The sequence below is a fragment of the Alosa alosa genome, chromosome 23 (assembly GCF_017589495.1).
Source record: "Alosa alosa isolate M-15738 ecotype Scorff River chromosome 23, AALO_Geno_1.1, whole genome shotgun sequence".
NCBI classification, from domain to species: domain Eukaryota; kingdom Metazoa; phylum Chordata; class Actinopteri; order Clupeiformes; family Clupeidae; genus Alosa; species Alosa alosa.
Genome location: NC_063211.1, coordinates 14,380,768 through 14,404,109, shown reverse-complemented (window position 1 = coordinate 14,404,109; position 23,342 = coordinate 14,380,768). Strand labels below are relative to the sequence as shown.

The 23,342-nt window shown below is 43.5% G+C and overlaps 2 protein-coding genes across 4 annotated transcripts in view; one reads left to right on the top strand and one right to left on the bottom strand.

Moving 5' to 3' along the window:
* Nucleotides 1–10,698, top strand: part of kcnh7 (potassium channel, voltage gated eag related subfamily H, member 7) — a 96,825-nt gene extending 86,127 nt beyond the window's left edge. For all 3 annotated transcript variants that reach the window (XM_048234810.1, XM_048234808.1, XM_048234807.1), the window contains 5 exons: nucleotides 485–569; nucleotides 2,166–2,450; nucleotides 4,105–4,261; nucleotides 5,424–5,601; nucleotides 8,617–10,698. In XM_048234810.1, the coding sequence (XP_048090767.1) occupies nucleotides 485–569; nucleotides 2,166–2,450; nucleotides 4,105–4,261; nucleotides 5,424–5,601; nucleotides 8,617–8,895 (984 nt within the window). In that variant the 3' untranslated portion in view covers nucleotides 8,896–10,698. The remainder of the gene's footprint in view (nucleotides 1–484; nucleotides 570–2,165; nucleotides 2,451–4,104; nucleotides 4,262–5,423; nucleotides 5,602–8,616) is intronic.
* A 4,087-nt stretch (nucleotides 10,699–14,785) lies between these two features.
* Nucleotides 14,786–23,342, bottom strand: part of dnah9l (dynein, axonemal, heavy polypeptide 9 like) — a 50,052-nt gene continuing 41,495 nt past the window's right edge. Inside the window, exons 57-70 of the mRNA XM_048234898.1 lie at nucleotides 23,112–23,282; nucleotides 22,717–22,839; nucleotides 22,390–22,583; nucleotides 21,784–21,932; nucleotides 21,304–21,431; nucleotides 20,764–20,991; nucleotides 19,890–20,081; nucleotides 19,551–19,670; nucleotides 18,844–19,086; nucleotides 17,535–17,717; nucleotides 17,177–17,292; nucleotides 16,505–16,617; nucleotides 15,631–15,771; nucleotides 14,786–15,132 (exon numbers count right to left, since the gene is read on the bottom strand). Coding sequence (XP_048090855.1) covers nucleotides 14,885–15,132; nucleotides 15,631–15,771; nucleotides 16,505–16,617; nucleotides 17,177–17,292; nucleotides 17,535–17,717; nucleotides 18,844–19,086; nucleotides 19,551–19,670; nucleotides 19,890–20,081; nucleotides 20,764–20,991; nucleotides 21,304–21,431; nucleotides 21,784–21,932; nucleotides 22,390–22,583; nucleotides 22,717–22,839; nucleotides 23,112–23,282 — 2,349 coding nt within the window. The 3' untranslated portion in view covers nucleotides 14,786–14,884. The remainder of the gene's footprint in view (nucleotides 15,133–15,630; nucleotides 15,772–16,504; nucleotides 16,618–17,176; nucleotides 17,293–17,534; nucleotides 17,718–18,843; nucleotides 19,087–19,550; nucleotides 19,671–19,889; nucleotides 20,082–20,763; nucleotides 20,992–21,303; nucleotides 21,432–21,783; nucleotides 21,933–22,389; nucleotides 22,584–22,716; nucleotides 22,840–23,111; nucleotides 23,283–23,342) is intronic.

Genomic DNA, 23,342 nt, shown 5'->3' with positions numbered 1-23,342 from the left:
CAGGAGGAGAATGAAAAGGCAGTCTGTGTTACCACAGAGATAATCAGCACCCCACAGAGGTCATTCAATACGAAGCATAGAGGGCAATATAGTCATTCAGGACAGATAGATTCTGGGATACATGTCCTCAGCCTCATAAGAACCTGCCATTGATTTTCAAATCAAGAGTGTAGCTCTAGTGTAGTTTTTACCTTACTGGCAGTGACACTGCATATGCGTGTGTTATGTGAATGCAAACAAATGCATAAGGACATGTTTTTGCATTGTGTACTGTATATGCATATACATTTGTAAGGAAGTTTAAGGATGTGTCTATGTGCATGTACTATGTACTATATGTGTGTGTGTGTGTGTGTGTGTGTGTGTGTGTGTGTGTGTGTGTGTGTGTGTGTGTGTGTGTGTGTGTGTGTGTGTAGTGTGTGTGTTGTTAATGTGTAGTATGTGTGTTGTTATCAGTGACCCCTTTATGCTGCTTTGTCCTCAGAGCACATTCCCTCAGGCCAGCGACTCAGATGGTGATGAGGTCAAGTACCGGAGGAAGCTCTCCTACAGGAGGAAGACCTCCACAGGTTTGTGCTTGGGTGTATGTGTACAGTATTTGCCCGGTTGTGTGCTTATCTGTGTGTGTGTGTGTGTGTGTGTGTGTGTGTGTGTGTCTGTATGTTTGTGTATATGCCCAATTGTGTATTTGTATGTGTGTGTGTTAGTCTGTATGTTTATATGCCCAATTGTGTATTTGTCTGTGTGTGTGTGTGTGTGTACAGTATGTGTGTGTGTGTGTGTATGTACAGTATGTGTGTGTGCACGCGTCATTTACCCTCCATCTCTCCCTCATGCACCATGTCTCCTCTCTCTTTCCTCATCTCTTCTACCCCCCCCCCCCCTTGCCTGCTCATTCTACAGGCTACACCATCTCTCTTCACTTCTTTCTTCATTACTACTTTTCTTTTTCTCTCTCTTTCCCTCTTTCTATGTCTCTACCACTCCCCCATTCTCCAGGTAATACACTCCCTGTTTATCATTCTTTCTTTCTCTCGTTTATCTCTCTGTCCTTCCTTTTTGTCCTGCTTATTGATCGCTCCTTTTTTCTCTCATCACATTTTAATTATCCCTCTCTCTCTTTCTCTTTTTCCCTCCCTTCCCCCTCCCTCGTTCATCCTGTATTTAAGGAATCACTGGGGCTTATTTGGTCTCCATGGCTACCTGCAGGTGGCCAGAGCAAACAAATCAGCAGAGAGGAGCATTGCACCGCAAGGCAGCAAAGCATCATGGGAAAGACAGGGCATAGTAGAGCTCAAGGGGAGGGGCAAAAATGACCAAACACAGGTTTAGAGAGAGGGATGAAGAGAAATAAAGAGGTGGAGACAAAGAGAGAGAGAGAGAGAGAAGGCAAGTAGTAGTTAGAAAAGAGAGGAGAAAGATGGAAGAGTGAGGGGGAATTGGAGAAAAAAGACAGACAGAAAGAAGAAGAGAGAAGGGGGGAGGAAGGGGAGAAAAGAGATAGAGAAAGAGAAAAGAAGAAGAGAGATAGAGAGAGAGAGACAAAGACAAACAAACAAAGTGAATGTTGTAATTATACTGACAGGACAACTATTTCAGTGTTCTTCAGTGTTGAGTCTCTTCTGTGTTGAAACCTACTGATGAAACATCAGTCCTTTGTCTGTCTGTCTGTCTGTCTATCTATCGGGAAGCCTGCTTTATTTAGGGGGAGTCTCTCATACCCCAGCTGGAAGTCAGTCGCATTTGAGCAGGTTATATAAACATAAAAGGAGATGTTTTCATGAATTTTTCATGTCATAGCTTTTACACAGGTGTTGTCCGCCGGAAGAGTTGTGCCTGTGAGAATGTGTGAAAGTGTGTTTATCGACTTACCAGTGTGCCTTGCCTAAGAACATTTGTTTGTGTGTTTGTGTGTGTGTGTCTGTGTGTGTGTGTGTGTGTGTGTGTGTGTGTGTGTGTGTGTGTGTGTGTCCGCATGATACAGATAACAGGAGGGTGCCTTCATCTCCATTTGTGTTTCTTATGATGAATATGTTTGTGTGTGTGTGTGTGTGTGTGTGTGTGTGTGTGTGTGTGTGTGTGTGTGTGTGTCTGAATGTATGTATTTGTGTGTGTGTGTGTGTGTGTGTGTGTGTCACATTAATTCAAGTGCACCCTCTCTGCAGGTGCGCAGAGCCTGCGAGAATCCGGGAGTGAGCCGGAGCGAGGGATAGAGAAACGACAAGAGGAGGAGAGGAAAGACAGGAGAGACTCAGTGCCTGAGAGTGAAAGGAGAGAGGAGGAGGAGGAAGAAGAGGAGGAGGAGGAGGAAGAGGGGGAGGGGGAAGAGGAAGAAGAGCAGCGACCGTTGTGCTCGGGCGGAGCGGAGCGCGTTCTACCCCTCGGCGTTGAGGCCCCTGTCCCCGAACTACTGGCCAAAGAAGGGCTGGACAGGAACCAGTCCTACAGAGGTGGGGAAACAAACACACACACATACACACACACAGTCTCTCTCTCGCACATGCACAGAGATGCAATACAGGTGCACACACACACACACACACACACACACAATGTGAAGTATACTGTATACAACCATAACACAATAATCACAACAGACATTCACACATATTGTAGGTAAGCATAAACATACTCACACACACACACACACACACACACACTTTATGCTCTGAACTAGATAGAACTCTTTGGAATGACTTGCACTTTAGAAAGCTCTGTGACAGTAACGGCTAATGAAGCAGCACTCCCCTCCCCTCTCCACCCCACCAACAAGCTGACACCAGCCCTGCACATCACTGCTCTTTTCCAGTGCAATATACTCCACTAGAGCTTGATTGGATTAGCATGCCACACTAGATTCTGAATTAAACATCTATACTGCGCAATACACACACACACACACACACACACACACACACTTCCATCCTTTTATGAGATTTATTCTAATGAGCAGTATTCTCTTTTTTTTTGGTGGTGTCAACATAAACGGATTTGGGGAGCAGTGCAACGTTGTCCGACACCAGAATTGGTGTCATCTCCAACCTCAGCTTAGACTTCAGGAAATACACAAATCACTAATTACCCCCTGCCTTCTCAGCATCTTTTTCCTCCTAAACACACACACACACACAAACACAGGCAAACATCAAACCTCCTGTCTCTAACACTGTCAGACACACTACATGTCTCCTGCTAGCATTTTCACTACAAAGGAATGTTGGTGTAGACACTTGTGTGTGTGTGTGTGTGTGTGTGTGTGTGTGTGTGTTTATGACTGAAGCGATTTGGCCTCTGTGGAGTTAAATATCCTCCAGCTGTATGCTCTCTTCCCTAATTCTCCTCTCCACTCATACACACCCCAGCATGGAGGAAATGAGGAATATTATATGTTACTGTTCACTTCACCATAATTATGACACTAAGTAGTGGTACTTAAAAAAGCTGCCCATGTGCTTGTGTGTGTGTTGTGTGTGTGTGTGTGTGTGTGTTTCATTGATGGCTACTGTATGTTGATCTCTGTTGAAGGGCAAGCTCAGGGAAATATTTTATACTCACTTGCTCACTCACTCTGTCACTTGTCACTGTTTGTCCCTCTATCACACACACAGTCACACACACACACACACACACACAGAAAGAGAGAGCGAGAGAGATAGAGAGAGATGGTGGAGGTATATTGTGTTGAAGCAGACCTCTCTCTTGATGTGCGTGCTTGATCAAGCTCCAAGCTGGTGTTGTGTGAGAATCTCTGCGATGAGATCACTCTTACTCCTGCAAACACACACACAAACACACACACACCTGCCCACGCACCCTCAGTAGCACCTGGCCAATAAAGTACCTCAGTTGACTAAGAGGCACTGCAGCTGTCTGGGGAAGATAAATAGACTTCTATATTGAGAGAGAGAGAGAGAGTGAGTGTGTGTTTCATGTGGCTCTATATGTGAGTGTGCACATGTGAATCCATAGTGTGCTTTTGTGTGTGTGTGTGTGTGTGTGTGTGCGTGTGTGTGTGTGCTTGTGTGTGTGTGTGTGTGTGTGTGTATGTCCGTATGAACTGTATAGGATTTTAATCAAGTGCCTGGCCTCTTTCTTTCTGGGCAGATGTGTGCCCTGAAGAATGGCCTTCTGGGAAGGGCCAGGAGTTCCTGGAGGACTCAGCACAAGCCCACGACACCAGACCGGGGGACGACAGCGAGAGTGACATTACCTACGGAGAAGTGGAACATCGTCTGGACCTGCTGCAGGAACACCTGAACAGGTGTGTGTGTGTATGTGTGTGTGTGTGTGTGTGTACCTTTATCTTGGGAGGTGTGTAAATGAGTGTTAAATGATGTAGGCACGCCTGTGTGCTATGCGTGGAGTTGTACATGTGTGTACGTGTGTTGACACATCTATGTGTGTCCGTGTGTGAAAGAGAGATAACATAGTAAGTGAGATGCAGAAACATTGCAGAATGCAGAACGGCAGGAAACAAAGAGGTTTCATTAAAGTCTTTAGTGCTGGTTAGTGGTACCTTGGTTTGGAGTTTTGTAATGGGGCTAGACCCTATCGTATGGAGAAAGACGGAAAGCGTCTGGAAATGTTCTTGAGTAATTCTGTTATGTAACACTCAAACTAATCTAATATTCAATTGAATATTGAGTAGAAAAGGGGGAAGATGAGAGAGGAAGACAGGCTAATGAAGAGTGGAATACAGATTAAGAAGATGGACACATAGACAGCCTGACATATCATTAGCCTGCTATTTTAAATGAAAATAACAACAACAGCTACAGATTAGTATCTACCAGTGCTACTAGTGCTACCAATTTTTTTGGGAGGGTGGGTTGTTTTCATCCCTCCACTTTTAGACTGTCGGATAGCTTGAGATCTCCAATCCCTTCCCTTCACCACACACACACGCACTCTATGTGGTTTTTGACACTGTGGTGATAACGCGGTTCCTTTGCAGATTGGCAATCTTGCATCTGCCAATCATCTGTGGACATGATCCTCTTTGCGCCAGCACTGTGATAATGGCACATTATTTCAACACTTAATGAATGACAGAAATGTATGTGGCAGTGATCGAACATCAGAGTACAAACCTAATTTAGTCCATCCTAATTTAGCATTACAGTGTTATTCATTTTAATGAAAGAGCCATATTTCATTGTTTATTTATACTGTATGGAATGAGGCACAGTTGCCCCCTGCTGGTTCAAACTGGTATTACACTATCACATACTGGTAGAGCCCTACTCTGGTACCTCAGCTGTAGCTAATTGCCAAATCAAAAACATGCCTGATTCCAGTATGAGGAAATATTTCAGGCTTAGACTGTACATTGGACACACATTGGACAGTTACTAGGACATATTTGTCAAAACACTGGTGTTGAACTGCTTTCTGCATGTGTGTGTGTGTGTGTGTGTGTCTAGGCTGGAATCTCAGATGACTGCAGACATCCAGGCCATCCTTCAGCTGCTTCAGAGGCAGACTGCTCTGGGCCCCCCCGCCTACAGCACTGTCACGTCCAGCCCTGAGTACCAGCGGCCCGCCATCAGAGTGCAGCCACTCACAGCAGTACAGCCAGACCACAGCACTGACACTGCACAGGTAACACACACACACACACACACACACACACAGGCACAGACACACAGGCATCAATGTGATCATAATCCTATGAGAGGCAGATTATAACAGAACTCAGTATGCTCTCGGAATAACCTGGCTTTTCAATCACAGACTGACCTACACTATGGAGTCTGTTCTCTCAGGGATTTATAATAAAACAAACTAAATTGGATTAAGAGAAATCCAGACAGGGATATCTCTCTTTGTGTGTGTGTGTACAGTAGAGAGAGAGAGAGAGAGAGAGAGAGAGAGAGAGCTAAACCCAAGAGGTCACCCTGACTCTGGCTTTGTCAGATGTGTGTAAACACCCACACACACACAGACTCCTCTTCCCCACTGTAATAATAAATTGTGTGTGTGTGTGATATGATAAGGTCACATTAGGCCACAGTACACTGTTGCTTTTGTTACAGCATTGCTGTGGAAGCGGATCATTTGTGTTTTAGTTCATTTTTATGGTTTTCATAGATTTCTCCATTTTTGATCCCAACTACCATCTCACTAGTTTCCCCAAGCTAAAGCACCACCATGTATAAAGAGGTGTGGAGTGGGATGGAGTGCGTGTGTGTGTGTCTGTGAACAGTATATGTGTGTGTGTGTGCATGATGGGTTCAGCATGGGGCAGGTCCCCAGTGTGCATCTAATGCTGAGTGGTGTGCTTTTGCGGTTTGATTAACTCAAGATGGGGTAAGGAGGAGAAGGAGGAGGACGAGAAGTAGGGAAGGGTCATTCTCAGGCCAGGTGCTGGTTCACAGTGCCTGGAGGAAATGTGGGTGTCTGACAGGTGTGTGTGTGTGCGTGTGTTTGTAAAGTGTACACTGCATGTAGGCATCTGTGTGTATGTTCATACCACTGCCTCGTGTATGTGTATATATGCATGTGTATTTCTGTGATTTACAAGCATTTGTGTGTATGTATGTGTTTGCTTGTGTGTCTCTAGCAGATAAGTCAGGTGTGACAGTTGTGAGTGTGTGTGTGTGTGTCTGTGTGTGTGTGTATATCTCTCATGCTTGCACAAGGGCAGTACTTAATCAGGACCAAAGTTCACAGACACTCTGATTAACTTAAATAAATTGAAATTAGATAGGAAAATGCTTCTGTTAGGTTTTGTATATAAGATTTTTCTAGGGGTGCCAATAATTGTGAGCAACATAATTTTGTTAAAAATATTTATTTCTTTATGAGATTTTCCTTTTTCTCCTCCCTGCAAGGGTGGATTGTCCTCATTGTTTTCATTGTGAGAGTACAATGAATCATCAAAAGATTATTTTTTTTATTCCTGTTTTTAGTCAACTTTACCCAAGGTGCCAATAATTCTGGAGAGTACTGTATCTCAGCAGCAACATGACAAAGAGTTCCCAGTCTAGACACTACTGTGAGATTGTTAACTAGATGTACCGCAGAGCGGTACAAAATATGACCGCCGCCCAGTCCAGCACATTTTTTCCACAAAAAGAAATCACGCTGAAAGGCCTATATGATTCTAACTGTCTCACTAAATTGCATTATCCACACTCAATTCTCACTGGTATCTGCTAGACAACAAGTACCAAAACATGATTAGTTCATAGATTTCACATGTAAAATTCATTTATACAACCCCACCTCCATCTTGCCTGTTCATAATTCTGAGAAATTCTTGATTGTTTGTGTTATGTTTATGTTATGTGTGTGTGTGTGTGTGTGTGTGTGAGTGTGTGTGTGTGTGTGTGTGTGTGTGCCTGCGTATGTGCCTGTGCATGCAAGCGTACATATGTCTACTGTGTGAAAAAAAAAAAAAAAAAAAAAATTCTGACTAAACCTATATGACCGTCGCTGAGGATACGCAGCCATAATTAGAGCATGTTCGGTCATAATTAGAGGCATGTTTACCAATTTAGCATAACTGGCAGTGACACTTAGACCCTTCTCAATTGAGAAAGTTTTAAATGGGTCTGGCCTAAAAAAGAAACACATATCATGGATTTACCACTTTCAGCAAGGGCATAACTGGCAGTGAAATTAAACTTAAATTGGTGGATTATACTTTTACCAAATTTACAAGAATCAGTGTAGCAATCTTGTAAATGAAAGTTTTAAAAACGGAGGTTATTGCATAAGCTCAAACTCCAATGTAAGTTTTCACATAGATCTCTGTTTCTCGGGTCACTGATTGCTGTCATGAGCACATTCATCAAGGATTATAACATATTCATAATGGCTGGAAAAAAAATCGATAACCATTCAGAAATAAAGAAAACGGTTTTAGTGATTTTAAAAATTATTTTAAAGATACCCCCAAAGTGTTGCACTGTAGCTGCCCGGCTGCTCAACTCGAGTTTTTTTCTAATTTATTTTTTCTTCATACAGATAGTACTCGAGACAGAGATCTGTGTGAAAAATTGCCGGAGTTTTCCTTTAAGGATGCCCTCCATTTTAGTGGGAGACAGTCCATCTGCTCAGAACATCACTTCATTCACTACTTAGTGCACTATGTGCACTTGAATAACTGGATGGTAGGTGACCAACCACTGCCCTCTGGGAAAAGAGATAGATCCATCAGGGCCAAAACCAGCAGGCTGGCCAACAGTCTTTACCCCCATGCAATCAGGCTGCTTAATGGACAGTCTGCCCCCCCCACCTCCCCATCGGACATCCCTCTGTGACATAATGTCTCTATCCATACACCCCCAATACCTGTGACCTGGACTTTGCATTGCTGTACTCCAACAACCTTACCTCTATTAGATTTATTAATTATTGTACCAAGCACTTTACTGGACATAGCACTTTATGGGGTTTTCTAGGGGGTATTTATGGGGAGCTAAATTAGGTACAAAGTAATGGGTGATTCATGGGGATGTAAATTGATATAAGGCAAATGGGTAAACAACTTCAAACTATATGCCTGTCTGTTTTTGCTCTAACAACAATTTGTTGTTATCCTGTAACAATGACAAATAAAAACTGAATTGAACTGAACTGAGTGACCTTGTGTGTCTTTTGTGTTGGCAGAGTGTGGACGAAGAGAACTGTAGCCACGCACCCAAAGATCCCCTGCTCTGCTCCGTTTCCACGGAGATACTCTCAGACATGGCGGCCCTGGCTGGGGGTGCAGCAGAGCTCACAGGACTCAATCAGGAGCAGGAGGCCGAGCTCCCCCATTCGCCACTGCCCAGAGCCCAGCTGTCAGTCAGGCAGGCCTCACTGCCCGATTCGTCAACAGCTAGCTGTGGTCCCTTCCCACTGGGCCTCCAGCGACCCTCCTCGGATCCGGGTCTTCCAGGGAAGTAACGCCCACCCACACCCTCCCACCACAGGTCTGAATTGCTCCTGTCTGCAAGCCAGACTGTCAATCACACCCCCGACCCCCCCAACCACACACACACACACACACACACACACACACACACACCCCAGGCCTCCTTACTTTCCTTGACTCAGGGTTCAGATGGAGACGGGACTGGCTGTATGCAAGGAGTTTTCATAAACCATCACCGTCCACATCTACAGCCTGTCTGTCCACCTGTACAAAGTATACATAGTATAAATACATTTCTCTCTCTTTAAATATTTACATATATATATACACAGGTCATGTATTTATATGCTTTAAATATCATGTATAAAAAGTTACTGTGTACATATTTTTTCGGGATTATGACACTGCCAGCAACAAGGGGCAACAGACATGCTTGTTCAACTGGAAAAAATGCATGTTTGGAAAGTGTTTTTTTTATTATTTATTTATTTATTTTTATTTTTTGTAGCATGAAAAACTCACATTGTACACACTGTCGCACACAAGTGACACGCTCATCCGGTGTGTGTGTGAGGTGTATGTGGATGTGTGCGTGTGTGTGTTGTGAGCATGTCTTATCGCACTTGTGATTGTTTCTGATTTCTCATCTCTTCTTATGCAGGACAAAGCTACTTAAACTTGAAGTCTACATAAGGCACATCAGTCTTCTGAGACACACACACACACACACACACACACACACACACACACACACACACACACACACACATGACACACGCACACTGAAAAGCCACATCTTAGTCTCAATATGTCAGAGTTCACTTATAATATGTATTCATATAACTGGAATTTTCCATTGAAAACCTAAGGACTGGGCCATAACTAGGAACATTACACAGGAGGACTGGCAGACAGTCTGTATATTCTGTAATGTTACTCATCAGAACTCATATGAGAGAACACACACATAAAACCATGCAATTATAAAAGGTATTCAGTGCCTGACTTAATTGGTTGTATTAACACATACAAAGCAGTGTATTTAAAGCCTTGTTGCGATCAATTATCATCATTGCAATCAGTAGCTGTAGCAAAAATAATGCATGTTGGGCAAAATCCAACAAATACACAACCACATGCACAGTCCTGCATTCACTGCTTGTATAAAATTGACTAATTTCATGAACCCACTAAATAACTTACTTAAACATGGATCTTGTGTTTTATGCAACCAAGGTACATTTGCCTAACTGGTAGGCATGCACTCAGAAGAAGTGTTTCCAAAACTAAGAGAAGTGAAGGTTGTTGATTCATCATACCACATAGTCCAAAAGCAATAATATCACCGGAAGAGTTGCCATCCGCTGGTCAAACCACGAGATGTGAGAGCACTTTCCCAACTCAACCGTCCGTTGGCCCTCCAAGCAGAGAGCTCACAGATCACTCGGTGCAAATATGAAAATAACATGCACAACACAACAACAACCATATCAACAAACAAAACCACACATATTTTAACAGTTATCCTGATTCTCATCTAGAGTTCTCTCTTCCCATTGGGAACACTTCCATTTGCATTGTCTATGCACGTTGAGTCATTTCATGCATACAATATTACAAAAGCATTGTAAGGACACCATTAGCACTCTCAGGGCCAGATGTATACATTTGCGAACGTAGCATTATCAGCGTCATAGACAAACCGCATATTGCGAACGCTGTCAAACCCAAGTTTCCGTCGTATTTATCAATCGTTCAATCCTTAGTGTAAACTGTGCTTTTCTCTGCCTTTCTCCGCCCATAAACGCAATTTACGAACGTCCACAATTGAATGGCAGCGCCTACATACAAGCAGTTGAATGAAGTTAACTGATGACAACATTAAAAAGAATCAAACGTTTAGCGATCATGAAATAATACCGTACATGATAAGATGTAAACAGCAGGGAGATAATGAAGATCAGTAGTTCTACTCAAACTACTTGTGCACGTACGTAGGCTATGGAAGATTGGTCAAATCTAGCAAGTAGGAAAAAATCTAGCAAGTAGGAAAGTTTAAGTGAATGACGTGAAAGTGAAAGTAAGACATGCGAAAGGCCAACGAAAGTTAAGGTTGCTTTTGGTAGTACAAATACTTTCACCACAAAAACTGGTGCTCTAAATAGCGATTCTGTTGTTGTTGAATGGTTCTCTTATTGACGCATTTAACTGCAATTTGGATTAACACCTGCTTTTACAAGGTGGAAGTATTTAGGCGCAGAATAGACGTGCGCTTTCAGGAGCAGTCTTTGTACATACCGCGGAATACATAACTAGGCGCTCTTTACTCTTCCCCTCCCATCTTTTTATGCTAAACTCCCACTTTCCCCTGGATCCTCCCATGAATGCATATGCATGACATGACAAACGCAATCTGCCACTTTACATCATTGTGGCCTGTTTGTACATACCTCGCAATGATTTTACACGCACATTGCGAAACAAATACGCCTGAAGTGGGCGCAAAAGTGTTAGTACATCTGTCCCTCAGTGTCAGGCAACAGAAATAGATATACTTCATATCAATGTTTTCAAAAAGAACATTCACACACCTTTTGGACTGAGCAAGATTCTGCTGTAGCACTGCTTATGAAGGACTTCTAAACTTCTTCAGGACTTCCCATGTAGCTCTCATCTCTGATCCTTCACATTGCAGCTGTTAATTAAAATATTCTAAAAAAAAATTTAAATCACATTTATCACATAATCTTATCAACAAAGTTCTATTGATGACAACTTCACTCAACTCTTATTTTTACCTTTTTCCATCAAAAAAAAGTATTTACTTTAAATATTACACTTTACTTAAGGAACAAGCACCCTTTCAAATGTACCAAAAATCCTCACGCCTACATCACCATGTTTCTCATATTTTGGATGAATCCATCCAATCAGTAACCCCCACCACCCACCCCGAATCCCCAACCCCCATCACACTGTGGTTCCCACAGTTGGTGCAGTCTGGGCTTCCAATTTTATTAAAGCTGATTATTTCAGCATGTAAACAACAATCTATATTATAGGAAAATGTCAAGGTTAAGGTACTGAGCTGGTATGCACTATTAAAATGGCCTCACCCACATAAGTTGAACTTGAGGTGATGACAGGCCATAGTAGCTTTTCCGCCCTTAAAGGAAAATTCCGGTTTTTAGCACTTTAAGGCCCTTTTCAACCCTTAATGTTCGTTTTCAAAACTGTGCAACTCACCGAGTGGTTGGCAGCCACCCTGAGCAGTCAAAGGCGATTAAAAACGAGTCAGAAAAGTCGAGACAGGACCAATCGTCAACATTTCGGTGTCCACCACTCTAGTTCATCCAAAACAAACCAGAAAAGGGCCTTAAAGTGCTAAAAAACGTAATTTTCCTTTAAGGATTCCACTATGGAATTGTGTGAACGTGTATGCATCTTTTCATCTATAACTTAGATAGTGGAACAATATATGTGTCAGGATCGTATGACTGAATCGCATGTTTCAACTAAACAAGTCTAGTCATGTTAGTTTTACAACATATACTGTATAATGCACATAAAACTATATATTCTCATCTCACTGTTTTGTGTAGAGGGTCAAGCAGCCGGATGTTTTTTGTTTGACAGCTTTTTGGACATGCTGAAAAGGTACGATTATGAGGTCAGTATTACATAGTGGACATCTAGACTGAACCTGTACTTAATGCTGATGGACAGTTTCTAAATTGTGGGGGTTACAGAAAGCCAAGTTTACATTTTTAATACACAGTTCAAATAACAAATCAGTACCTGATTGCCTGGTCACATTCTGATTCCGTTGTATCAAGATTGCACAAATACACAAGAAATTGAAAAGTAACAACAAAAAAATAAGAATAGAGTCTGTGAAAATACCCATACCCAACATTATTAAAATCATTTTTAAGGTACAGTCCGCAACATGTATTGGCTGAAATAGTGCATGGCTCAGTCTGTGTCACCTTGTTGGAATCGTGGACTAAGCCTTTAACACATTATGCCAGAGCAGTCTGGGTTTTTATCATTGGCCTCATGTCACGATTACAGTGATTCATTTAGATGGGAGCTGTATCAGTTATGTTTAGTCTTGCAGTAGTCTCAAGGAGTCCACTGGAGACAACTCGGTGAAATTGTGGCCCAAAAGCATGTTGAACCTAAATCTACACAACCCATGCTCTGTCCATATGTAGGTTACTTGTTCCATTTGGTTACATTTATAGGGTCAGCTGTCCATTGCTAACCTCTGCATGTATATCCCTTGTAAAGCCCTTGTCTTTCAAGTGCTCATTGTAGATAAAAAGTTTAGCACTCTCCAGATAACCCAGTCAAGTTATCTTGTTGCTTTGACTATTTTTATCACACACATAAACTAGACAGTGTGTGCGTTCACATGACTTAACTCTGTTTAAGCAACGAGACGACTTGTCAGGGCTATCTCAAGTGTGCTAATCTCTTTCTACTGTGCTGCCTCAGGAGGTGTTTGAGAACTGAACAAGGGATCTGTATTGACATAAAAGGTGGAAGCCTCAATTCTGGTGAAAGATTGTTGACACTTGAGCTCAGCAACCAATCAAATGCCCCCCATGCCACACTGTTAAAATAAAATTAGTGCCCTTTAATGCTGTAATTTTTTCCCATGGTTCACACGAAGGCCACATTTTTCTACAGTTGTCTCTAGATGCGTATGTTAATGTAATGGCTAGTCTGGCTATGCAAGGCTTCCTATAAGAGGTGGGGTGTAGAGAGGTGTGACATAAACATGCCACGTATTGCTTCCATTATGGGGGGGTTGGGGTCAGAAACCTTGCTGTGCCCCCACCTTCCCTTCCAACACCCCCCAACACCCTTGCGTCCACCTCGCGTCCAATCACTGAACACTGAGGATCATTGTTGTAGGGAGGTATACTATACTATACAAATTTGCAAAGTTTTGCACAAAAAGACATGACATTGACATTGTTGTACTGGAGAACATCAAAGGTAAAATATGTCACTTTTTAAAAATCTACTGCTGTTCCGTTGTTTTTATGCATTTTTAAATAATAAAAAAAGGAAAAATGTTTGCCACTGTATTTTATACAATGCAAAACATAACTGCTAATTTGAATGTTTAATTTCTTGAATATATATTGATATGAATTATATATAATGTGTATATTGTGAATATAACAGACTTGATGAAACACATTTGAGTAACTGTATAAAGGAATAAACTGAATGCCTAAAGAAGAAAACTGAAGCGTGAATTTGTTGTTTTGGTTGTATTTTTGTGGAAAACAAGACAGGAGTTTGTAATGACCAAATCTATCAAAAAGAGACAACATAAACTGAACTGTAGTATTCAAGTCATCAGAGCAATATAATAAAGTAATATTAGTTTATTACAAGAATACCTCTAACATAGCTCCACAAACATGAGAAAACATGATATAAATATCCCTGTAACATACTGAGGTATTTCTCTACATAACTCCACGGACAGAAACCATGTCTTTACTTGACAAACATACTTTTTGAATTCACTTTTACTTTAACTTGGTTTGGATAATACTTTCCTGGGCTACTGTACGTCAACACAGGTAAACAAAACTTATGTAGACCCTCTTCATGGTCAGAACGCCATTCTACCGTCTGGTCTTTCTGTCTCTCTCTCACTCTTTCACTTCTGCTCTCTCCCTCCCTCTCTTTAGTTGGTTGTCATGTACTGAGCAAGAAGGCCACTGATGTCTGCTCCAACATGGCAGGCCTCTTTATCTCCTTCCCTCCCCTCTATTTATTCTCCATTCTATATATTTTTCTCTCTCTCCTTCTCCCTCCCTTCCTTTCTTTCTCTCTGCCCTGTTCTATCTCTCTCTCTCTCTCTCTCTCTCTCTCTCTCTCTCGCACCCTCTCTCATATTGATAAGAAAGGTAACTGTGCCAGCGCTCCTTTCCTTCCCCTCTATCCCTCCCTCTTTCCTCCCTCCCTCCTTCTCTTAATCCCTCTCTCTCTCCCTCATACACTGAGCAGCAGGGACACTCCTGCTAGTACCCACTTGGCTGGCCTCTCGCGGGTCTTGAGGCTGAACGTCCAGATGTAGGTGTTGCCGCGAAGCTTGGTCTTGTAGACAGGGCACTCGTAGGTGTTGCGCGTCTCCTGGCGGTCGTTGGGCATCGCCCGTACGAAGATCACGGGCATGCTGGGAGTCAGGTCCTTCAGGCGCGCTTCTGTGATGTTCCCGCCCTGAGTGTCCCATCGTGCACCTGGGTCATGTAGAGGAGGGGTCAGTGAGGGAGGTATGTAGAACTTAAAGGAACACACCACCGTTTTATTGAAACTGGGTTATTCACCGTCTCCCATAGTTAGATAAGTGAGCAAAAGCATTTTTGTCTCCGTGTAGGCATTGTCTTAGTCCGGCAGTGCCCCCGCTAGCTTAGCTTAGCATAGTGAATGGAATGTCTTGTTGCCGAATGGTGTGTCATGAGTAAAAGTGAGCCAACAACAAAAAAAAATCCCTAATTACTTTTATAGTCCCAAGTCAATATCTGCCTATATCCCTTGTCTTAATCTGCACTGACATTTGTACTAATTGTGAATGCACAGGCCACAAGAAGTAACAGAAGGGATTTTTTTTTGTTGGCTCACTTTTACTAGTATTTACTATATTTTCCGCAAATTTCCTCAGGAATGGAAAGGACATACTCTTTACAGACACACACACACACACAGGTGTGTGCGCACACACACACACACACACTGACCCTCCATGTAAAGTCCGTAGACATACGCCCCCTCTCTTGCTGGCTGGTTGAACTCTTCCTTGAACTTCTTAGTGACATCCACAGTCAGGTTCATCTTGTCCAGAGGCCACTCGTTCTTCCTGGCCAGGCTCTGCATCACAGCTGGACAGCGCAAATCAGTCAGCCAATCACAGATGGGTAACAAGGATCAGTGTAACCAGTCAACCAATCGGGCCGGAATAACAACCATTAGACAATCAGTCAGCCAATTGACATATCACAAGCTTCGCCCATTGAACGCACATAAGCCAATAGCATATCAGCACTAGCTGTACTGTGACAACTTCAGCCTAAAGCTCCCAGAGTTGTGTTAGAAGCTGTGATTTTTGTCCGGTTTTATGTTGGAGGCCACTCGCATCACAGATGGGTGACGCCAATCAGACAATCAAGGAGCCAATCACAGGTGAGTAATACCCATCAGACAATCAAGGAGCTAATCACAGATTAATAATACAGGTACCCATTAGACAGTCAGTGAGCCAATCACTGCTGGGTTATACCCATCAGACAATCAGTGAGCCAATCATAGTGGGCGAAAAGGTGTCAGATAAGCAGTGAGGGATTTCTACTCCAGCACACCATAAAGCTGTGCAAGAACCTGCTGACTGAACACCATCAACTGAAATTGGACAGGGGCAGTTGAAGACTAGGAAAGCAAAACATTTCATTATATCACAAGAAGTAGACTCAGACTTTTGAACCCCACTGCGTGTGCGTGTGTGTGTGTGTGTGTGTGTGTGTGTGTGTGTGTGTGTGTGTGTGTGTGTGCACGCGCGCGCATGTATGTGTGTGTCTGTGTGAGTGTGCGCTCGTGTATGTGGGTGTGTGTGTGTACCTGTGAGGAATGATTGAGGGTTGAAGAGGCCAGACAGCCACACCACATTGGGCAGAGCCAAATCCTGAGTCCAGCTGTCAAGCTCTCGACAACGCAGCAGCAGGTCGTGATACCTACAAACACACACACACACACACACACACACACACACACAGAAAGAGAGAGAGAGAGAGAGAGAAAGTTATGACCTGCATACTTTGAAACATTTCAATATTCAAAGCTGTACACAAGCACTAATTAGCATGTGATCAAAATACGGAGGGAGTGATATGGGACAGAGGAAAACAACTCCACAGCTGCTGCAAATTGCCTATGGGTGTAGGTGTGGAACAAGTGTGTGTGTGTGTGTCGCATGATAGAGGGATAAAGTGTGTGTTGGAGAGAAGGGTGCATGTTTCAGAGTTTGAGCTGATGCTTGCCTATGGGTGTAGGTGTGGAACAAGTGTGTGTGTGTGTGTCGCATGATAGAGGGATAAAGTGTGTGTTGGAGAGAAGGGTGCATGTTTCAGAGTTTGAGTGTGTGTGTGTGTGTGTGTGTGTGTGTGTGTGTGTGTGTGTGTGAGTGAGTGCCCACCTGCGCATGACAGATAAAGTGTGTGTTGGAGAGCTTGTGAGTCAGAGTTTGTGTGATTGTGTGTGTGTGTGTGTGTGTGTGTCTTATCTGATGCTCACCACAGTGCCAAGCTGTAGGTGGATGGGTATGCCAGCTTGGTCCAGGTGTCGGGAACGTTATCAAAGAACAGAGCTGTTTGCAGCTGCTCCATTTCTGTGGAAATAGCCAACTCTCCCTGAGAGAGGGGGAGGATAGAAGAGAGAGAAAGGGAGAGGGGGAGAGAGAGGGAAAAGAAAGAGGTGTTTGGAAAAGAATAAAACATGCCACTTCTCTATTCATTAAAAGTAGACTAAAAGTTCCATATTTTCTTTATACTCATGTTAGGGATACCTACTTACAAACACATGCACAAACAAATACAGAGATAAAACACATATAAAATGAAAGGCAAACACACATGCACACACATACACACACCTTGAGGCCAAGGTCCAGCTCCTTGAGTGAGCGGCGTATTTCATGAATAAGGGTGTTCATGCGCTCACACTCCTGGAAGCACACCAGGATGTATGGGGAGCGCTCGGCCGTCTTGGATGAGATATCCGACATGTTGTATTCTTCCGGCAGTTTCTCCAAGATGTCGTCCAGGATGGTTTTTACCTGAAGCCAAAAACTACTGCTATGAATTTAATTTAGCGTGCTAGTCTGTTTCTCTTCTATCTCTTCAATCAACATAATGTGGCTACGGCACACTGAGAAGTCACTTACGGTGTGTGTGTGTGTGTGTACACCTCAGTGATGCACAGATCATTTCACGGGCGACCCAAACTCACCTGATGCAATAACTCAATCCGACTGCAACTCATGCTGATAGCATTATTATAAGAGATCATTTTTAAAGTGTGTACCTGGTGCATAGTCATTTGTGCATCATTTGAGCATCAATGTATACTGTATGTTTCTGTCCAACATCACAAAAGAAAGCTTAGCGAACCTAAAGCATTTCTGACATCCTTTAGTAAAACAAATGCAGCACAAACACCATCTTCTTTAGTCCGACATAGGTTAGGGTGTATGGCAATTTAGCCTCGAGGTAGGCTGTTTGGGTTATTATGGGATATGTACTGTAGGAAACAACACGGTAGGGTCAGCAACATTATTTATATATTATAATTATTAGGTCCAAGATTGTTGACATTAATTAAAGCCAGTTAAAACCAGCTTCAATGAGCCTTTTAGTCATAGGCTACTATCTTGAATCATAGCCCACTCCATTAAATTTGGTCTGTACTGTTTTTAGGCTACTTTTGAAATTGTCAACTTGTGTAGATTTAGTCTATTTCTTTATGCAAAGGCTGACTTACTTTCATTAGTTCTGAAGTAAGAAATAAAGCTCTGGAAATGTGTTTATTGTAGAAAGCAGCCAACCTTATTTTGAATTCTTCCATCCTCGACTTTTCCCACATTGTCTATAGCTCCATTCTCAGTTCACACAGCGTGACGCAGCTGACTCAAATATTTTTATTTCACTCGTAACCACAGGTGACCACTGGCAGCCACTTATTTCGGATCAGCCTGCGCATCACTGCTGTGCTGAGAAACCTCTCATGTGTGTCTGTGGGTGAGAGATCCATCTATGTACTGAGAAATCTCATGGTTTCTTTTTTTTTTTTTTAAACCTCTTTTTATTGAGAAAATATGGAATTCTCTGTCACAACAAACACTCACAAACACATACACAAAAACAAACACTGTCCATCACAGACACACATGACCAAACACCCACCTTCTCCTCTGTGGTCTGGGAGGTGCCCTCGCCCATGGCTGAGTCCCTGGACTGCAGCTCCAGCAGCGTGTGGAAGAGGGCGTCGGACGTGACGGTGAGGAACTCGATCTCGGCGTTGGGGTGCAGGCCGTAGTGGACGGGGCTCTCGTGGGGCAGCATCTCGTCCACGTACGTGTGGTAGCCCTGGTAGTCCAGGTTGGAGGGCACCACAAAGCCCGGGGCTAGAGACAGCTTACGGTCAAACTGGGGAGGGGAAGAGGCATGAGTGTGTGTGTGTGTGTGTGTGTGTGTGTGTGTGTGTGTGTGTGTGTGTTTGTGTGTTTCTGTGTGTGTGTGTGTGTTTGTGTGTTTCTGTGTGTGTGTGTGTGTGTGTGTGTGTGTGTGTGTGTGTGTGTGTGTGTGTGTGTGTGTTTCTGTGTGTGTGCTTCTGTGTGTGTGTGTGTGTGTGTGTGTGTGTGTGTGTGTGTGTGTGTGTGTGTGTGTGTGTTGCATACGTCTGTCCAGGTAGGTGTACATGTACAGCATGTGTGTTTCACACTTGGTCCGGACCAAAAGCTTTAGTGTGAATGTGCCCTATAGGAGTGTGTGTATGTGTCTGTGTCTTTTCTGCAAAAGTACTCTGGCACATGTTTGTTCAGGGGTAAATGTAAGTGTGTGTGTGTGTGTGTGTGTGTGTGTGTGTGTGTGTGTGTGCACGCTTAAGTTACTTGATTGGGCTGCATATACTCCTCCAGGTAAGTGCGGCAGAGTCTTCTGTCCCAGTCATCAGTAATGTGACCGCCGTACATGATCTCACCAAAGAGATACCTAAGATCCTCCCAGGGAACCTACCAATCAAGATATATTACACACACACACACACACACACACACACAGTTTTGCATTGGCCTCTAGGTACATTTAACATTGACATTTATATGTTTAGCTGATGCTTACTTATCTAAAGCAACTTAAACATGACTGACATTCAAGCTACAGTGCAAAAGGAGACCTTAGACTAACCATAAATACTACACACACACACACACACACACACACACACACACCTGTGCATTGGCCTCCAGGTAGTTGTAGAGGACACTGACGGAGATGGTGAGGTCTCCGGTGTTGAAGGGATACTTCCTGTTCCAACCCTGTGGTCCAAACTTGCGTCGCTCGGCAACACAGGCGTGAAAGTAACATAGGGAGAAGAGGATGGTCTTAAACTCCTGCTCACGTGAGCACTGGTCCAGCATGTCCTGAACACACACACACACACACACACACACACTACCAGTCAAAAGTTTGGAGACACTTACTTAGAAATTTCCTTTCCACTCCATTATAGACAGAATACCAGCTGAGATGAAAAAAAAAATTATCAGGGCATTATGTGCTTTCATAATTGCAAAAGGGTTCTCGACTGTTGTAGAAAGAAATGGCTGATCTTTAATGCAATATCTACATTGCCCATTATCAGCAATAATCCATCCAATGTTGCAAAGGCACATTCTGTTAACTAATCTGATATCATTTTAAAAGGATAACTGAGAAAACATTGGAGAACCCTTGCAATTATGTAAGTATATAATGTAATCTGAAAACTGCTGCCCTGAGTAAAAAAACAATGCAAATGATCTCAGCTGATATTCTGTCTATAATGGAGTGGAATGGAAATGTCTAAGTGTCTCCAAACTTTTGACTAGTAGTGAGTATACAGTATATGTCTTCTAACAATGAGGTGGTCAGACAACATGACTGCATGACAGTGTCAAATGCAATGAAAAAGTGCTCAGGCTAAATTACCATATGGTTATTTGACTAGTTATGGTATGGCTACTGATATGGTCATATAACAGGATGTCTTTTACAGTAGAATACTGGAATTAAGCAGACGCTAAAGCGACACTGACCAATTACGTGTACTGGGTCAAAGGTCACCTGGTCGAAGTTGTCCAGAGCAGCATGTACGTTGGCCAGCATGCCAGTGGGCGGCTCGTTGGTGATCTTGATGGAATTTTCCAGAATGCCCTGTGGGATGATGTGCTCCTGAGGGGTGGGCGCCGGCTCTGCGCTCATGAACACCCGGTAGTCATGGTGACTGCCCTCGCTGTAGCGTTCCAGAAGCTTCTCCAGGGTGCCCAGCCACTTAGCCACCAGGTGGATATTCTGTGTGTGTGTGTGTGTGTGTGTGTGTGTGTGTGTGTGTGTGTGTGTGTGTGTGTGTGTGTGTGTATGAGAGAGAGAGAGAGAGAGATAGAGGAACAAACACATTTTAAGCAAAAATACGCATCACATGCACATACCGACAGGAACACTTGAATGCTCACTCACACATATGTAAACACACTCATATTTTTGCGCGCACACACACACAAATGCAACTTCTGTTTAAAAGCTTTGACTATTGTCCATGTAATCTGTTTGCTCCAATGTGACCCTAATGAAAACTGGTCTCTAAAATCAAGGTTGACCTCTCACCTGTAGTATGACCCAGTGGCCTTCCTTGGAGGCCTTCTCCATGGCAACTTCAGCAACAGCCTCCTGTCCTTGTCCAAGAGACACATTGTGCAGTTTGCCCAGGTCTATGGTGAAGCCAAGCTTCTTACCTACACACACACACACACACACACACAGACACCAGGCTATTGCTAGTGCTCAAGTCTATGGTGAAGCTCCCACTCCACACACACACACACCAGGGTATTTCCAGTGTATACCTGTTTGTGGATTTGAGTTGTTGTTGTTTGTGAATACTGAAATGTATAGACTAATAGAGCTCTATGGGAATAACAAAATGCTTTGATCAAATGCCTTAATATAACAGCCAGGGGCTTTAGAAAGGACCTGTGTGTGTGTCTGCAAAAGAGAGAGAGAGTGTGTGTGTGTGTGTGAGTACATGTAATCGCGTGTTGTGTGTTGTGTGTGTGTGTGTGTGTGTGTGTGTGTGTGTGTGTGTACCCAGGGACTCTACGTCCTTGAGGGGGTCGACCCCAGGGGAGAGGATGAAGAAGACTGGTGAGGCCGGGCCGCTCTCCCTGAAGGACTTGGCAAACTCCGTCTTACGGCCCTCCGTGTACTTCACCCCCAGCTTCTCTTCCACAAAGTTCCTGCAGCCCATCACACTGGCCATTAGTGTGCGCTAGAAAGACTATTAAAGACTGCTGCTGGACTATAAAAGCTATTCATACACAGTAAAGACTATTAAAGACTTCTGCTGGACTATAAAAGCTATTCACACACAGTAAAGACTATTAAAGACTGCTGCTGGACTATAAAAGCTATTCACACACAGTAAAGACTATTAAAGACTGCTGCTGGACTATAAAAGCTATTCACACACAGTAAAGAATATTAAAGACTGCTGCTGGACTATTAAAGCACTAAAAAGAACAGACATCAATGTGTTATGGTGTAGGTAGGTATAAAATGCTGATAATGTGTGTGTGTATGAGTATGTCACTTGTGTGTGTGTGTGTGTGTGTGTGTGTGTGTGTGTGTGTGTGTGTGTGTGTGTGTGTGTGTGTGTGTGTGCTGCCGTATGCGTGTGCATGTGTGTCTTCCTACCTGACGGCGTAGGTCATCCTGTCTGGACGTAGCGCACGCATCATGATGAGTTTCTGCAGGGAGCTCTTGGTCTTCCACTCCTGCGGGAGTTTCTCCTTCTCTGGACACTCCGACTCCACCACCTTCTTCCAGCGTTTGGGCGAGCCCTCGATGTCCCGCTCCAGGCCGCGAAATTCATCGGTGAAGCTCATCGTCTTGGAAACGATATATGCAGAAACAGATGAGTGTAAGGGTATGTAGCTTTAACGTGTCTATTAAACTGTGTGTAACTGTGTGTGTGTTGGTGTGTGTGTGTGTGTGTGTGTGTGTGTGTGTGTGTGTGTGTACCTTGATGGCGCTCCAGGCGGAGTTGGGCAGGAAGTCAACGGGACTGCTGTAGCTGTGGTCCACATTAAACCTGAGCAGGAAGTCCAGCTCCCGTGCACCAATCTCCTTACTCATCAACAGCAGCTGTGAAAAAACAAACACATACACACACACGCCCGTATGCACACATACACATACATGCAAGCACACACACACACACACACACGTATGCACACACACACACACACACACGCACACAACAAAAAGTTTTACTGCTGAATAGGAATAAATACATATGACATAATGTCAGTGTGTCAGTGTCTGTGTGTGTATGTATGTATGTATGTCTGTGTATGTGTGTCTATTTGTGTATTAGTGTGTGTGTGTGTTTGTGTGTGTGGGTTTGTGTGCGCTACCTGAAATGCCAGCTGTGCCGTGAAGGTTAGCTTGTCCCTCTCGAACAGGCCCCTGTTGATGTAGTTAAAGGTGGAGTAGGTGATGCAGTCAATAAGCGTATTCACTCTGCTGTGCACGTCCACACTCGCTTCCGACACCTCCACTGCTTTATGGAACACCATGTTAAATGCCTGAGAGAGAGAGGGAGAGAGAGGAGAGAGGGAGAGAGGGAGAGAGAGGGAGAGGGAGAG